This window comes from Plectrocnemia conspersa, unplaced genomic scaffold (assembly GCF_051122295.1).
Source record: "Plectrocnemia conspersa isolate PC_06_02 unplaced genomic scaffold, ASM5112229v1 ptg000007l, whole genome shotgun sequence".
NCBI lineage: Eukaryota > Metazoa > Arthropoda > Insecta > Trichoptera > Polycentropodidae > Plectrocnemia > Plectrocnemia conspersa.
This window is the reverse complement of record NW_028277171.1, coordinates 5,655,375-5,674,639: the sequence shown is the minus strand read 5'-3', so window position 1 is coordinate 5,674,639 and position 19,265 is coordinate 5,655,375. Positions and strand designations below refer to the sequence as shown.

General features: G+C 28.7%; 1 protein-coding gene across 2 annotated transcripts in view; it reads right to left on the bottom strand.

The window, feature by feature from the left end:
* Positions 1–19,265, bottom strand: part of LOC148233726 (junctional adhesion molecule B-like) — a 560,268-nt gene that overhangs the window by 205,383 nt on the left and 335,620 nt on the right. For both annotated transcript variants that reach the window (XM_088188561.1, XM_088188562.1), the window contains exon 3: positions 9,397–9,569. In XM_088188561.1, the coding sequence (XP_088044687.1) occupies positions 9,397–9,569 (173 nt within the window). The remainder of the gene's footprint in view (positions 1–9,396; positions 9,570–19,265) is intronic.

Genomic DNA, 19,265 nt, shown 5'->3' with positions numbered 1-19,265 from the left:
AATTATTTTTGAAATAAACATTAAAAAAAAAAAAAAAAAAAAAAAATGCTAAAAAGAGTATACAACTTAAAAAGCGAAATATAATTGTTCTTGGATATGAAGGGATGCCTTTCCTCATTTTGGTAATAAAGAATGGATGTGCGATTTTGGGTTTCTTATCAACATGACTCAGCATCTCAATGATCTTAATGTGGAACTTCAAAGCAAAGGACAGTTTATTCACAATTTGTATGATAAAATTCAGGGCTTTGAGCGCAAATTAAAATTGTGGAAACAGCATCTTTATACAGCAATAATGTGTCTCACTTTCCACATTTAGAAAAAGAAAACGTTACTACTTCTAAAAAATACGCACAATATATAGACATTTTAATCAATGAATTTCAATTACGATTCCAAATGTTCAAAGCTGAGAAGACAGCGGTTTCCATGAAAATATTTTCCTTACCATTTAATATCGATGTGGATACAGTTTTCGAAGACTTTCAAATGGAAGTGATTGACATGCAGAATAATACTGATTTAAAAAGTGTATTTTTCTCAATAAACATCGAAAATTTTTATAAATCGTATGTAAGCCCTGAGAAATTTTCGCTTTTGACGATAAATGCAAAGCAAATGATGTCTCTGTTCGGAAGTACGTATGTTTGCGAACAATTATTTTCAACTATGAAATTAATCAAAAATGACCATCGATCAAGACTAAGTGATGCACGATTAGAAAGCTGCGTACGTGTAGCTACCTCATCAATTCCGGCTGATATTGATCAGCTTGTATCGAAAAAACAGTGCCATATTTCTCATTAAAAATTTCAAGTAAATTCGTTTTATTGTTCTTTTCTTGTTTGTTTTTATTTTGCATTAAAATTTGTATGTGAAATCTTTACTTTTTTTTGAATTTGTTATTTTTTTTATTTTAATGTTTATTATAAATAAAGTTTTTAAATTATTAATAAGTGTTACTATACGTGCGGTCCGCCAAAAATATTTAAAATTTAAATTGGCCCGTTCATTAAGAAGGTTGCTCACCCCTGGGTTAAAGCAAAAAGGAAAATCGCTAAGAATCAATGGGATTCTAAGAATAGGCACGTTCTTGTCTAGAAAGGTGCCAGTTAGGATCGTTGCCTCAAAGACATCTATTTTTTTTTTTTTTTTTAAATAAATGTATAAAACATAACAGCTTGACTTCAATGCACTCCGTACAGAAAAATAAAAATATATATATAACCAAAATCCAAAAAATAAACATATTATAAAACAATTACATTAAATTATTTAAATAATTTAATAATGGATAGACTAATTTATCTACCAAGTGCGAATACCTGTAACACAACAAATAATTTTACTATTTACGAATTGTAGGCATGACAAACATTATCAAAAGCCTTTTCAAAATCGATTTAAATGACATTCTTGATATACACTTTAATTCAAATCACAACTATTTAAATTCATCCTTAACTCAAATAACATAAGATGATTCAAATCTAAGATGCAAGATACTAAAGTTATACGATAGTAACACTAGCATCACGTGTAGCAAAATCGCATTTTCCCACAATCGTTTACTCTAGCAACATTTACTTTAACTCAATGCCGTAACCGCATGTGGTATGTCTTAAATGTAAATTTTAGAAAGAAACCCAGTGCTTAATGTTCCAATTTATTCTTTACGACAATAAAAAACCATTACATATACATATATCAAATTCACATAAAATGATAAAAAAGACTTTGCTGGTTTTAAAAATATGATATTTTTAACATGGATACATAATATACATTAAAACGATATTTCAAGAAAAAAATAATGTTGGTATATGAGTATTAAATATACATATGTATATAGATTTTAAGAATGCATTTCATAGATCAAAACATTTAATCGAACATTATATATTTTTCGCCAGAATTCAGAAAGTATGTTGCGTATATTTAAATTCTATGGTTTAATAATAACTGTAAAATAGTCGACAAAGTCTTAAATTTAACACATATAGCTTAAAGTATAGCCTGGCTTTTGTTGGTCTTATATCTTCGGTTCGGTGCCCAACCCTCCTCTACCAGGTCTCCATTATCCTTTCGCTTTATTATACGAGCGCCTTAAGACCGTAAAGGCTACTACCTAAGGATCATCCAGGAGATTCATGCGACTCCCATGACACAGCTCCTCCTCCTCGGCCAACGGTAAACCTAGCCCAAATTTGCGCATTACCCTTCGATAAACAATATTCAGCTGTAAATGTGCTGTTGCTTACGCCTGATAACTGACGTGCAACTATTGGGAAATTAAGTGAAAACGAGGCCTGATTTTACGCTTTAACGCGCCGAAACGATTCGTAAATTCAGATTGGTCAGGCAGTGTTGTTATTAGGAGCCTTTATCGCTATTTATGGGGGCAATTTAGGCCCAGGTACTACGAAATTAGTTGGGTGTGTCGAATTTAATGGGTTTCAAATTTTGGGGTCGATTGCATGATGTACATATTCTTATCGAGATTTATCAAACGAGAATATTTCGAGTAAGCACGTAGTGGACATTAGTGGCTGATCGTGCTCGTATAATTTCAGTATTATTTATTTATTTTGAAAATATATACGATACGCTAAAGCTTAACGCGTTTTTTCAGTATACAAAAAAAATATATTTAAGAGTTGAATATAATTAAACTTATACAAACTTATTATAAATTTCATAAAATTATTTATCAAACTTATATTAAAAAATAAGCAATATCGTATAAGAATTTTCTAATAATATAGTAATACTTAATTGTGTTGGAACTCTATATTATTAATTCGTAATTTAAATTGCAAAGCACTATATTTATTCATGTGAATTTTTATTTATAACGGGACAGACAGAATTTTTATTTATAAGTAGTGAGACCTTAAATTTTAATGAAAGACTAAATTTTGGACTTATTTTTATAATTAATAACTTTAATTGATGTTACTATGCACGAATACGTTTGACTATATTTTAATCATTTATTACTCCTTTGCAAGATTAAGAAAATCTTAATAAACCAAATCTGTGATTATTAACTAGACTTATAATTATGTAATAATCACTGATTTTCAAGGCACAACATAAATAAAAAACACTTAGTTATTAACTTACTATACATAACAGACTAGTATTAAAACATAAGTAAATAGCTCCAGCTGACATTTATCAATTGTAAACTATTTATTTATCAATAGTACTAATATTCTACATTTTTATGTGGGATTAGTGGTTTTTTCATTGTTTAAATATATATTGTTTTTTGCAGTATTCTATAAATATTATTTTATAAACATATAAAAACAAAACTAGCAGTCATTGTAGAAATTTAACGACAAAATTTGTATCTCTGATTTTAGCGTAATTTTTATTTTACACGCTCGAAAATTGGTCAAAATCAATTTATAATACTTTATTATGTCATTTTAAAAATTAAAAAAAAAGATTTTTTTATCGTTTTTTTTATTTTATTTCAATTTTTTTTATTATATATTCATGAAAATAAGTGTAAGCATTATTAAAACCTTTGCTCTAATAACTACATCGATATATTTGTGTTTTCTCTAAAAGTCAAAAATCACATTCGTTAAGTGTTAAACATAAGCAAATAACAATTTGTTTTCGATTTATTATTTTTTAAATTCAGATTTGTGGATATTATTTAATATACACATTATTGTATAATTATTCAAATGCTTATTAAAAAAGGTCTGGTTTTACAAAAAGAAAATAAAACTTTTTTCAAGTCTAAAAAAATGTATTTACGAAAATTCTAATATTATCAATAATTAATTATTTAAATACATATTTATCTAAGCTTTTTATTAAGACTAATTTTTACAGCATTATATTTTATTTCAGTTGTAGCAAACCTGCTTTGTAATAAATTATCTGATATTCCTATGCTTAATATAACATATTTTCATATTTTTTTGTCAAAATAATTTTATTTGTCAACGTGCAATTATTGAACGGTATTCATCAAGAGTTAAAAAAAAAACACATAAAAAGGACCTTATTTATAAGACTAAAATGTCGGTTCCCAAACATCTCTACCAAACAAGTGCGTCTAATAAAAGATACTAAGCCTCGGATTCACATTTAATAGAGTGACAACGTTGCTAATTTTACTGATTTTTTAATCACTGCACAGTGGGGTATTTGCCCGATCTGGGCGGCCAAAATTATTTCTCAACTTAAATTGATTCCATAAGTGCTTTTAGTCAAAAATATAATATTAGAAGTGCTAAAAAATACATTATAAAAAAAGTTTTTTTTTTAAAAAAAACTAAAAAAAAATATTTTTCAAGAAATAATTTATGAAACTTTATTTTAATAAGTATTTAAAGTATTTATTAAATTGTAGGCCCGAGGATGAGGAATTCCGTGTTGAACGGTCGTGCGAATTTCGCCGCGTCAAGTGTTAAAAATAAAAAATAAATTGTATATGTCACAAAGTTTGATATTTGCTATTTTTTTTTAACAAGAAAAGGTATTTGACTAGTATTTTATCATACTCGGTATCGTTTTCATTTTTAAATATGTGTATATTTGGTGATTCTAAACAAATTATTATTTTATTTTATTAGTACGCGATCCACATTTTGAGGTTTACTGATTTTACCATGGTGATCATATTATTAAATAATAACAATCATTATGAAACTGTATTTTAAATTTGACGGTAACGCGTCACCTAATTAAAAAGTTACAATAGTTTCAAACGTTTAGGTTCTAACTTTCGCGACTAAGCCCTGTCCCATTTTTAAGAATAATGGTATGCAATGTGTTAAAAACCGCAAAAATCCGCAGCCAATTTTACATGTGTCGTAAAGAGAAAGACCTAAACTTTATATTGTGTATAAAATCTACATTAAAAAGTGGTAGGAAATATAACTAATAAACTCAAAATTGGAAAAAGTACTAAAAAATGGTACTTATTCAAAACAATGTTTAATATGACAGCAACTGCAACAAAAATCTATGAAACGTAGAAATACTTACCTGCTTTATCATAATAAATGGTTTGGATTTTTAACTGTACTTAAATAAAATAATAATAATTGTCCAATTTACGAGTATGCAATCGTCACCGAGAAAACGATGGTGCACTCGAAGGGATGACTGACTTCCGACCGATCGTGGGGGCGCTAGCGTTATGCAAGGAGTGGGGGAATTATTGATTATTATGCGCAAAATTATCAGCTTTACAGAGCAACTTTTTTTTTACCTGCGCTTAAATTTTCGTAATCGACTTTTGGCCGCCCAGATCGAGCAAATACCCCACTGTGCACCGTTGCGAAGATATTAACAATATCTTTGTTGGACGATGACCAATAGTAGTTTTGTTTTAAATAACCAGAAGACTGATGATTGTAAGAGACCTTGGACTCTCCTCATTAACTAATGAGTATAAATATGTCGGAACATTGTGGTACCGAATTCACTTTCTTAAGAAACACACTTTAATCAAGAACTTTATTAAAAACAATCACTGCAATTTTGACTAGAAATAAACAAGATTTCAGTTAAACTTGTTTTAGGTAAAATTTGCTAACTAAGCAGCTCTCTTTAATTTAAACTATTGACCAGGCCCATCTAAATAATCACTTGAACCCGAAGAGTTTAAATCGATGTTATAGATAACTTAGAGGAAACTTCGTGACGCAGTAATGATACGTAGATTACACAAATTGTACAGCAAATTTCAAAACTTTTGCGAATTTGTACTACATTTTTTAAATATTTTTAATTTTTGTTTAAATATTTTTGCGAGTATTCGAATCATGATAGAAAAATTGTCGACAATTTTTTAAATAATTTTGAAGACATATCGTTAGATAATTGAAAACTTGTTGATTGATATTGGGTACTTTTTAAAATATTTATAAAAAAGTATCCAACGTATACCACTATTGTATTTGCAAAAGATTGGTAAAAGCAATCCAACGCCTGTATTTTACGATGATATAAATTTGATTAATTTTGTTATTTGATTTTACGAATATAATACATACATTGATAAATTACTTGAGTATAACTCATATGTTTCTGATCCGAGAATTCTTAAGATAGCTAACGACATTACTAAATATTTGACTCGTCAGCCGACAAAGTCTTCCGGGAATATTCCGGAAATACTGCGGCAACTCTCAGCGGCCTTACGAATCTCCCCACCGGATAGACATTTAGCAAAGTGTATTCGGAAAGTATGCTGTACATTTCCATGACGTTTTTCGCCCGACGACAATAAGCGAGGGGTCCCAAACGCGGAACGATCGTTGTAAAGAATGTCCCGAATTTACATTGAAAAAGTGGCGTTGCTCCAGCAAAGTCTCCGCCAGGACACTGAAGAATGAGCCGAGATTAGGAGAAATGCTACGACGCACAATAGGATTAACGTCCCTCGTCTGTACTTAAAACGAGCCCTTTACATATAAATATCGGCAACAAAATACACACTCACCCTTCGTTTTGTTGTGTTATACATATTTAAAGTGGGACGTTTCGCGTGTATTTAACTCGTCTACGACGTACACAAAAGCGGGCGCAGTTTTGAATAAGCCTCTCTGTGTTTTCGACGGAGGCTTTTATAGCGATAAATTCACTCGTTGCTGGCCTATTGCTTCTGGTATGCGAATTTATTTTTGAAAATTTAATAAAGGCCGAATCTATGGCGCTGTGTAAATTTTCGCGAGCCATTGTGCTGCAACAGAAATGTTTTTTTTAACGTTCGGCTCACGGATGATTAAATTTAACGTAAATATCTCTGGCCGTGGAATTAAATGTGCACATAGCAATATCTCATACTCAATCTGATGCTAAATCTGATGAGTGGTTTACGATAAAGGCCCGAATGGCATTGTTCTTATGCGATACAATTTCTAGATTTATTGAATCGTTTATTCTATTATATATAAAACATATTGCATTAAAATGTAAAATGGCAAAAAATTAAATTTTAAAATGTTGTATCACAATTAGTAGTAAAAAAAATGATAAAGAATGATTTATTAATTGATTTAATTTGCCGAAAAACAACTGTGTTACTGAAATTAATGGTACAATTATATCAATAAAAGAAAATGCGTAACAATTTTTATATCAGGAAAAATATTAATTATAAAGTGAAACAGTTGCAATATTTATTTAATGTAAAACATTGTATAATTTATCATTACTACTTTGTTTTCCAATTAACAACTATATTTTTTTAATAATAAAGTGCGCTTAAATATGGCTAACTGAATTTGAGAATAAGCTTATGAGAAGTAAAAGACGGTGTATTGAATATTAATATCAATTAGCAAGATTTTTTAAAATTCGAAAATAATTTACGCAGTTAACTTTTGACTTGACAGTTACAAAATGATATCTTTATCAGCGGTTACTAAACTTTTAAACTTTGTATTTGTATCCCGCGAAACACTACCATAATTTTTTAATACATGTATCATTCAAATATAAAATTACACTACAAACTATTTCCATAATAAAATAAAGATATAATTATTGATTTTATGATTATATTTTATTAAAATAATAATCACAGATATATTTCTTATAAAACATGCAAAAAACAACATTTGAAATTTTATATTGTATCAAGAACATTATTTTTGTTTATAATTGTATTTGTAAAACGATTTTAATCTATATGTCAGTGAATTTTTTTTATTGATACAATGAGTTATTCTTGTTTTTAATTAAAATTTATGTAAACAATTTAGTCACGTTCACGTAAAGTTTATGTTAACGTACAAAATTCTAATATCCGTGTGTGCATTTTAAAAATATACAGCATCTGCAAAGCAAGTTCAACTTTGGATTTTGGACGTTGGACCAGAGTTTACGTGAATAGGGAAGCGGCTGCATAAAAAAAAGTTTTTAAAATGCCGATATACAGCAATGAACACACAGGTGACTATTGTGAAACTCATAATTTAAAATAATATTAAATCTGTAACTATCGTTGGGCAAGATCTTGGAACATTAAATTATTTTGCAGCTGGAAAAATAACTTGATCTAATAATTGTATCGCTAACACTGGATATAAGTCTTTCCTTTCAATGAAAATAAAAATAATAATATAATGAAACATTTAAATAAATACAAAATTGTAAATATACTTTTAAATTTCCGCGGACCATTAGTGTTCCATGGACGACCGGTTGGCGACCTTTGCTCTATATCATGCGGGACGTTTACGCAACAATGCACAGCATACAATTTAGGCATTTGATCTTAGATTAGGATATTTTATTACAAATTATGGTAACATTACAGTCAATATATGTTTTTTAATTATATTCAACGATGTTGAAATATTTCATTCTGTACTGAAAATGTTCAAGGAACAAGAGCAAGTAGTAGATCTTTCCTAATAAAGAATTCAATATGTCCTCTACCGTAAAATGCTATATAATATGTAAAGTAAGATCCAATTGCCTGTGTAGTACGGAAAGTCGACGGACAAACTTTTTGTTACCAAACAGTTAAGTACGGAAAAGTTACAGGCAAGCTATAATTCATAACTCATTCATTGTTTTTGGATGGGTATGTGATATTTTGAAACTTTTTGCAGCAGTAATATAATGTTGGTTTATATTTATAAGCAAAATCTAATATAATAAAAGTACAGAAAATGTGAGAAGTGTTTATAAAAAGCGCAGAATATAAAACGCAACGTAAATAAAACGTAAGTTGAAAATTGCACGGGAATGTAATTGATTTATCTCAAAATATTATATAATTAATCAGAAAAATCTCTCTATCAGTTGCAGCTAACCCTTTAAGGTAAGCTTTTTAATAACAAAATTCCGTTTATTATTATATTATATTTATAGTGACAGTGGGCTATTAGACTAAAGAGAAGAATCCCGCCACGGTACTTTGGTATCTATAGTTATGAAATACAGTATTGAAATTTTAATTTAAAGAATACAAGCGCATAGAATTCGCTCGATTCGTTAGTATTCCGAACACTGCACATATACAAGCGTCGGTTTATTTTCATTGACAGTTTTCAGAACGAGAGCGGAACAAGCATCCCTCCAGGGGCTCCGGGTTTTATAGACAACGGCGCCGGAGCAGTATCCTTTATTTGCCGAACGATTTTCACATCGTTAGGCAGTGGTTTTAGCTAAACTTTCCTACGCGACAAAAGACATTAAAACTATCGAGAGTCCATTACCGTCCCCCTAGCTTCTTTTTGTTGTACACGCGTCGTAAATAAGTTTGTTCGCCTATTGACTGCCCTCGTATCTGGAGACGCAATAAAAAAGTTTTTTCCTTCAATATAATATTTCATTGTTGTACGCAAGAGGTTTTTATGGAGGCAAAGGCAGCATTGTTTATTGGCACTTAATATTAGGAACACTCACCGTTCTGTTGCCCATGTGCTTGACTCTACACCGCAGCAGGGCCGACTGACCGACGATTGCGGTCACGTTGCGAGGTGACACGTCGTCGAAGTACGGCCTTTCTGGTTGTACTTGGAACCTTTGCCTCGGTTGAAGGTCGGCCGAAATGCCAGTGAGGCTAGCTGTGCCTGAAACTGAAAAAATATGGTTAAAACCGGATCATTTTAGAAAATTAGTTGTTATGAAATCAATTTTGAGTTCAAGAGATAAATTTTATTTTTTAATTTCAAGCTGATAACAATCAAGCTTATATATCAAAATATGTTAGAAATATAATAAGAGTTTTAAAATACTAGTTTGTATTTGTTTAGGGACGGTTTTTTAAGCTTTATTTAATATATGCAGTTTCTTATAAGAATTTATTTTAATTTTATTTCAGTGAAAATAATCAAAATATCTTAATTTAAATAAACATATTTTTTTAATAAGTATTTTTAATTCATTTTAAATCTAATTCATTACCTGTAGCTAAATGCAAACCTTCATATTCGTGATTTAATTAAAATTGTTATCCAAAATAAAGCTGTAAAAATTATACATTACACACCATTTTATACTAAACTTAAAAAAATTATATAAGCCAACAAATAAAAATAACTTTTAATGGTTCCAATTACCTAAAAAATAAATAAAAAGGACATCTTAAAGATTATTTTTAAAAAATAAAAAAATAGCAAACACGTCTCGCAAGTAAGGCTCAATATTGGAAGAGAGATTAGGAAAAAAGATATTGGGTCTAAGCAATCAAACGTTAATAGGTGTTAATATTGTATTTATTTTAATATTTAATTTAACATATATAGATAATTGTTTATACACTAAATAAATTTAATCAAAACAGACTTATAAAATATAAATAGAATATAAAAAAAATACTTAAAGATTATAATTTATTTCTTAATGCACGAAAAAATTTCTATATTCCATTGAGGAAACATCCGTAAAAAATTTCCCTGGCCGTTCTCATTTTTTTATATCGAACTATCCTTTAAATATCATTATTTCTATTATTAAATCTAAAATATCATTTTTTTTAACGTGTTACGATGTCACAACTAGACCACATATATGGTTTTGAGAACCAAAAATATTCACTGACCAGAATAGGCTTTTTCGTAGTCACATTTGAATTATTTTGACCCGCAGCCAAAAAGGTTGCCGAGATCTGATCTAGATGTTTCACCTTTAAAGTGTTAATACATTTTGCGGGTGTGTCTAAAAAATAATGTAAGGGGCCCGCTAACATCTGCGATTCGTCAGAGATCTTTTGAAGCAGCAATATATAATATGCGAAACTTGGTCACAGGGAGGCAGGCGGGTAAAGAGGCTGATGTGCAGCCAGAGAGAGAGAGAGAGAGACAGGCAAAGACAAACGTCCTAGAGACTCCATGGACATTAGCAGAAAGTTCGGCATCATCACGACATCACAGCCGACAATAATATAACTCGACAATCCAGCAATGATTCTCTGACTTTTAAGACCAGCTATTTTGACTATACCACCTGATAACGGTAGCTAAATTTGAATATATATTATATAGATATATGCTTAAAATAAACTGTTTTTCAGGCGTTTATTTTAGCTTCAGTTTTTGCCTTCTACGCCCGAAAAATAAGATCATTGTCATTTTCATACCAGAAAATACTATAAAAGTATTTCACATTAACATAATAATCAACTAATCATATGTATCGGAGACTACGATAAAACAACCTTAAATTTATATTCAAGCAAAAAATGCCAAAATACATATTTTAAGATTTTCAATAAAATATACAATACTTAAACTAGCACATAATTTTTTATTTTTTATTTTCTTTTACATTTCACTAGAATTGTAAGTTGTTTTATATTTTTTTTCATTTGAATTGTATCTAGAAATGTTTTATTTTTTTATTAATTTCACTAACTAGTAACATGTATTGTAAAAATATATTATTTTAAGAACGATTAACGCTAAAATAAAAGATTCATAAGAAGTCTGATTATTAGTCAACCTTGTTTTTAATTTATATTTATTAATATATTATTGAAATTCGAAAATAAACTTAAAGAAAATATATTACAGTAAATGAAATAATATCAGGTATAAGAAGTTTGCAATAAATTGCTACGTGTTACAGCTTTTTAATCAGAAAAAAATATTATAATTGTTGAATTACTTTAAAAAATTATTACAAAATTTTACATATCAGAGTTGCTTAAAATCTCATATTTCAAATTTGATATTCATCATAATAACAGAATTTCTAAGAAGCTTATTAATTACATTATATTATAAAGTAAATTCTTCAAACTTTCTTGTAACTCGAAACAACTTTGATGTTATATCGGTTAAGAACGCTAATTTAAGAAACCGTTTGTTTTAAAGATAAGTGGCGTTATTGTCTATTATATTAATTAAAAAATCCTTTATATACGACAACAACCCTCCAAACCTTTCAAAAGCAGATGCTTCACTTAACTACTACAACTTTATATTATGATTTAACTTCCTTAAAAATGAATTTAAACATGAGAAAAACTATCATAACAAAACAATAATTTACTAATTTGCATGTGATTTGAGGTATGCAATCACATATTTATAATCATTGTAAAATGTCGTCTATTAGATAGCATCCAAGAAACTACACATATGTACTATATTGCGAGTCGTCACTCGGAACGGATTTTTTTTTGCTGCAATAATTTTAATTTATTTTGCTTAACCAAGCTTCTTCAGCTAAATAATCGTCTGCATCACAATCATTGTCACGCGATCGTCGTGAAAGATAGTATCCCCAAATATCAATAGATGAATATACGTTTTATTAGCATTTATACGATTTGACTGACATTAACCTCAATCTTCATATGTACTAAGTATATACTACATGTTCACGTTTAAAACGTAAGTTCAGTGTGCATTAAATCGGAAGCAATAATAACGTATTATAAAAGAAAAAACTCACTTTTCGGCCTCAATGGACGCAACGCACATGAGGAATTAATGAAAACTATTGTCGCGTAGCAAAATTTTATTTATAAATAATAATTATTTAAAACTGTTGCCATGTTACTGTCGGCCATTTTGTTTTATATTTGAATGCTTATTTTTCATTGGTCGATAACAATAGAATAAATTATTGGAGGTTCGAAAATTATTGTGCCAATTCTATTTTTATTTTTATTAATTGTAATTAAATATATTTCTTTTGTTTACGTGTATTATTATACACCGTTCAAACAAAGCGATACGATTTAAAAAGTAGAAAACTGAGAAACGGCTTGAACAATTATATATAAGATTCATTAAATAAAGCATTAGTAACATTTAATAAAAAATAGATGTCGATCCTTTACTATCGCGAGGCACCGAAGCTAGCGGGTGTACGAATACCGGACGCCTAAATTCTTGGACTTGTATTTTGATTGTTTCAAATATATTTCTAGTATTACAATGCTAAAAAATATATTTGAACTATAGTGTGGGTTGTGTTTCAGATTAAAGGGCATTTTAATCTGCAGATTTTATTAATATTTACCGGTTGGGTCAGCTGTTAGATTAAGTTATATATTTGTCATTTTTATAACTGAAACAATATACTTTTACATTTATTTCATATTATTTAGTTACTAAATAAATTAAAAATTAAAGATTTAAAGATAAAAAAAAAACACTTTATTTTTATTAAAATAAATATAAGTGTATTTGAGCACTTCATTAACATTACACTCTGCTACTGTCAAGCTTTTATACGATTTTTTTTATTGTTGTGTGTTTTATTGTAGACGACTTTTATCAAGCAGTACGATAGATCAGTGAAATAAGTTGATTATTAATACCTTAAAGACCCGGATTCAAATTCCACATGGAACATTCTCAGCCGGCAAAAACTACTCGACACATCAGTTCTTAGACTAGACTCTCTGACTTTCAGGAGTCGCATTCGTGACAATAATTTTAATACTGTGGTTAATGGTAGATATTAAATAAACCAATTTTTTTTATGTCTATTTGATTAATAAAACTCAAAACTGGTGTTAATAAATTTATTTCGGTATTAAATTTTTCACTCGTTCAGAGCTGGTTATTCGTTATTTTTGTCAATCTATTTAATTTTTGTTTAGTAAATTGATCAAAAATTAGTTAAATCTGTTAACTTTTTGCACTTGGACAACAAAAATGATATTATCTTTATCATATAAAAGATCGGTTATATGAAAAGCGTTTTTCCGCTTCGTTCGCATACCGTCGCTATAGGTCCGTCGTTAGCTAGCGGCAAACTCTTTTGTGTCCTTCACTTTGTAAGCGATTGAGCGGCAAGTAGTGCCAAGTCTGAATGGACCCAAGGTAGTATCGACGGTCTAAATCTTCTAAAACCCCAACACACTCGCAAAGGGTGCTACACGCCATTTCATCCTCTATTTACTTGGCCGAATCGTGCCAAACTCATCTTTGACCGAGCTCGCTCCAAAGAATTTACCGAGCATTGTCGACGTGCAACGAACTTGACCACAGAGAGATTTTCAAATACGATAGTGAGGAGTTAAATTGGATTGTTTCGTTTGCATTAACTAGAGTAATAATTTTTATTTTAAAATATCTTTATAAATAATAACGATCATGGGTTGTCTATTATGCAAAAATAAAAACAGTGAATTTTGAATGTGTTATTTAGTAGGAACGTTAATGTTTAAAAGTATCCTTATTTTTTAATTCGCATAATAATAAGTCAAACCAGCTCCTTATGGTTATCGCCGAAGACGTTTTTGTGCCTAATGAGCTTGTTAACCCCTTAAGTGGATATGTCGTATATATCCGTCATGACAAAAGTACTTGCAAAGTGGGTATGACGGATATATCCGCATTTTGAAAATTTTAGCAAAATCAATGGAAACTACGGATATGTCTAACAATCAAAATACTGGTGTGAAGACTGCAGCAGATCACCACTTTGCGCAGCTCCATGTCAATATATCACACCAAAAAAAAATTTTTTGTGTGTATATATCGGCTAGCGGCAAAAAGTTCGTGTCACTGCGGATCACACTTTCAACAGTGAAGCATAACGTTGAAGAGGTTAAGAATCTAGTCTTTTTTAATAGTTATTTTAATATAAATATCATATTTAAGTGCATTTAAATTATATTTTCAGAACCATATTCGAAAACTCTACGGTCTAACGTTTCGTATATCTAAATTGCGAAAAATTTTCATTTGCCAAGTGTGTTGTACATCTCGATAAGCGGCTTCGGTTATTGCCGCAATTCTGGGGGCCGAATGCAAAACGACTCTTTCGCGTGTGCTCCACCTTAACTCACTTAACTCGGTCGTTTCCTTTTAACCGGTGCGCCCCGCCATGTAAATAACCGACTCGTTCAGATAACATCACTCTAGCTCGTTTAATATACCCGCGGATGTTACTGAGGAACCTCGCGGAATTACCGAAGAGTCAACTCCGTTATTCTTATTGCGACGCAAAGTGACGCCGCTATGGCTAATTTCAAATATATACGACGACGCTCTCTTCTCTTCGCCGCCTCAGTGCCTTGCAAGGGGACGGAACGGTGAATTTGAATCGAGTTTTATGCGATGGTTATTGGCGCGGTGTGGTTACAAATGTGATTTTCAGTGGATTGATAATAAATAATTACGTGAAAACGTTTTAGTATTTCATTCACGCGACCTGGAAATAACAATATAATAATTTTTAAATTTATTATAATTTTAGAAAAATATATTTTATTTATTTTACGGTATATTTTTTGTAAGTAATTAAACATCTATCATTATTTTTGTATGAATATTTTCAGTTTAAATTAACCAGTTCATATTCTATACCGTAACGATTTATTATTTGGCATAAAAAATCTCAAATATATTTAAGTGAGTATATTTTTCATGGTCTAGTTATTGTTTTTTTAATATTTTATAATAAAAAAATATGTAAGCAACTGCTGAGTACCTATCATTTATATTAACAAGAAACAGTTGTGTGCTTAGATTACTTCAAAGTATTTTATTGAATTATTAATAAACTGTCGACTATTATCAAAATTAAAATTATCTTGTTTTATCAAACATCTTGTTAATTAGAAATAATTAGATTTACATTTTTAACAAACCACTTTCAAATCTAAATATATTTTAACTATAATATATTTTTAAGATGTTTCGCTAAAATTTTTATTATTAATAACTTTATCGTATTAATCGTCGCGATCATATTATACTTTGTATACTTATTGTCTCGGACGCATGTCTTTACTTCAGATAAGTTCGTTTTTATAGTTGTGGTAAAAGGTAATTATCAATAGCTTTTGAGTGTGTGTGGCTATTGTGCAGTACTGGGTGTTATACATAATTTGTTGCGCTACTATTATATATTGTATTACAGATCTCTTCTTCGCTGCTTAAACGCATTAATCGTCTAAATTTAGCATGTACAAAAAACACTATTGTTTTTTATTGTTTAAAAATATTTATCGTTACCGAATTTTTTAAATAAAACATAAATACCAGTCGCATTCTGGTACAAAGATAACTTAATTCCCATACAAGGTCCTAATTGCCGATTGACCCCGCTGTAACGCATTAGGTTTAAGCTTTCCAGATAACAGTGAAAGATTAAAATTTAAAAAAATATATTTTTTTCATAAAATTTTGATATTTTGGCGAGTATTTTACTTTAATTTAATTTTTTTATTAAATTTTCCGTTGTAACCTAATAGGCGTATACCCAATGCATTACAACGGGTAAATCTGTACCACCTGAGTAAGTCAATCATCAAGACATAATGAATACTTACAAATAAATATTAACCACCAGACTGAAAGTCTGGGAATCAGTGACATCTATATTATTAATTATAAATTATTATGTGTCACTGCAGCTAGGGCCGGTTTTTTTTTAATAATAACGCATTTTTAAACGGTATATGTTGAATTTAATTTTGTTAGTTAGTTTTAAAATCTAGATTTTAATTTTTACTTTACAAAAAGTATATATTATTGCTTTTAAAATTATGATTTTGGTACTAATGTGTTTTATAAGATTTCTAATGATTTTATTATTTTTATTATCTTATATATTTTATTATTTTACTACCAAGTACTTCAGAACATAATCTTTATTGCCAGAAAAACTTAATTATGATATTATTGCATAATAATATGCACTGATTTTTATAATTTTACTTTTCTTTCCAATACGAATAAATTTTTGTTGTAACGATATCATTATTTTTAAATGGAATTTTTTTAAACAATAGGTATGCAGCAAATTAATAAATAATTAAATTTATAGTAATACTCCGTAATATTTTATTGTAAAAAACTTCATATTCTATTAAAAAAAATATCGAAGCAATTTTAAAATCAGCGTTTACTTTTACATATCATAAAAGTTATTGAATTTGTATGGTAAAAATATAGATATTTAATTTTAAAAAATTGTTTAAAACTACGTGCTAGACTAAGCCATATGATCGATAAAATATACAAACAAATTTTATATGTTATAAAAATATACTTGACAAACTTGATTTATATTTTTATATCGCAGTATTTCGAAAGCGAATTTTTTTACTAATAATATTAGTTCTAAATAAATTTAAAATGCCTTATGTATCTTAATTTATTATAAAAAATAATATATATAAGTGTCACATAAAATGAATTAAAAAAATATCGTTAATATTTTAAATATGTGTTATTCTGTAGAACATCTTATTGTATAGTTATTATCAAATTTTAGCATAATAAGTACGCATAATAATCAGATAAATTACCTTGAAATATCAAATAATATCAAAATCGATCCTTACGATAGTCAGTTAAAGTATTAAACATTTTTACCAAATCATAATAGTATTGGTGTTTATACGAATTATTTCAAACTAATATAACGTGTTTTAAAATCGTTAAGAAAGCGTTTAATGTTGATTCGATCATGATTAGTCAATTTAAATGGTTAATGAAGTTGATGAAACGATTTAAGTTATTTAGTTAAATCCAATATAAGTATATGTCAGAAAATAAAGTATATAAAATAATATGTAAACATTATTTATTTTGTTTGATAAAATAGTGTGCTGATACTATTTTTGATTAATGTGTGATAGATACATTTAAAAAATGGATATATCATAAATATTGAATGCTTACACATGTCTATTTATACACAATTAATATTTACTGCTTTAGGGGTGTTTATATAAAATAATATTGAACCTGTCTCAGCAAATTTTCAAATAGATACATAAATCAAATACAAAATGGCAAGTAAGCAAATTTGATATCGTTAAACTATCGTAGAGTAATTTATATGTACATAAATATTACTTTTTGTTATTAATAGTTGCCTTTACCATATTTTTATTTTTTATATTGAATAATATAGATTTAAGATCTAAACGCATGCAAATATGTTTATACAAATAACTGATATTGTAATAAAATAATAATGTTATACTTTCACGAAATAAATAAATGATTTATTGAAAGCAAATCTAAAACTATTTCGAACGCACTTAATCGAAACAATGGTTGTCTATTTCTATTTTTAAACATTAATTATAAATAAGGGAACGTGTTTTTTTTATTATATTTAAAGTACTATTATGTGTTTAAACTATTTTTTCAAGTGAAACACTAATAAAATAATAAATATAGTTTTATAAATTCTGATATTTATGTATTTTATGATAGCAATATTTAATTAAACTTTTTATGTATTATTATTTAAGTACATAATTTTAATTAAAAACTGAAAATTTTGTTTATATTTAATTTCATCAGTTTTGTGGTATCGTCTGTATACTGTTTATATATTTATATATTATATCGAGTATTGTTTGCGCAGTTCTTAAAACAATATGTTTATCACGCAAAACGCAATTAATAACTTGAGGTAATTATATACTCGTAAGTCACGGCTTATAAATTAAAAGTTGAATATTTAAACCCTACGTGAACCTTGACGTTCTATCATGCCTGGAAGATTCGATTAGTCTACTCATATTAAATTTTCATAGCTTTTCCTGAGAATAAAGTAATAAGCCAAATTTAAACTTGCTCGTAAATATCTCATTGTAGATCATGTTAGTATTATAGTAATATAAAAAGTGAATAAAAAATATCATATAAATAATATTTCAATCTTCAACAGTGCTTAAATCGACTCAAATGTAAATAAATTTAAGAAACGCGGCCATAACAGTTGCATTTCGCTCCTTTTACGACAATATCTCTTCGGATGATCGTTCGCACTTTGTCCAGTTATCTCTAGACCCTAGTCTAAGTCTACGGCCGTGTCCAGTGTTTTATGCCCACCCTAGAACCTCGCCAGTAACCTTGGCTGTAAAATACGCCAGACGGAAAATAGTTTTTCTTTCTCTCGAGGAAATTTTATTGCATCTACATGAGTATAAAATGAATGTCTCCTTCGCAGAGATGCGTTTTATATTCTTTCGTCGCCCTTTACGACGCCGACGCTTGATACCATGAAACTATCTTTTTTCTTCTAAGTAATATATATTTATATTAAATGCATCGTTTCAGCAGTGAAATCCATTCAAGTAAAATTCACACCATGTATGTATAAAATTTTACGTCCATTATATGATTTAGATGCGAATGTCATCGGGGAACGGTCGTCATAATATAAATGTCACGTGAAATATATGGGGGTGAAATTTTTCTACTTTCTCTTCTATTGTATTATGGAAAATTTATTATATGGTTTAATATTTTTATTTTATTTTTTGAAACCGTATGACGCATAAAGCTTAGAACGAAATCGAATTTTAGAAAGTTTCGACAATCGTATCTTTGAATTTATTT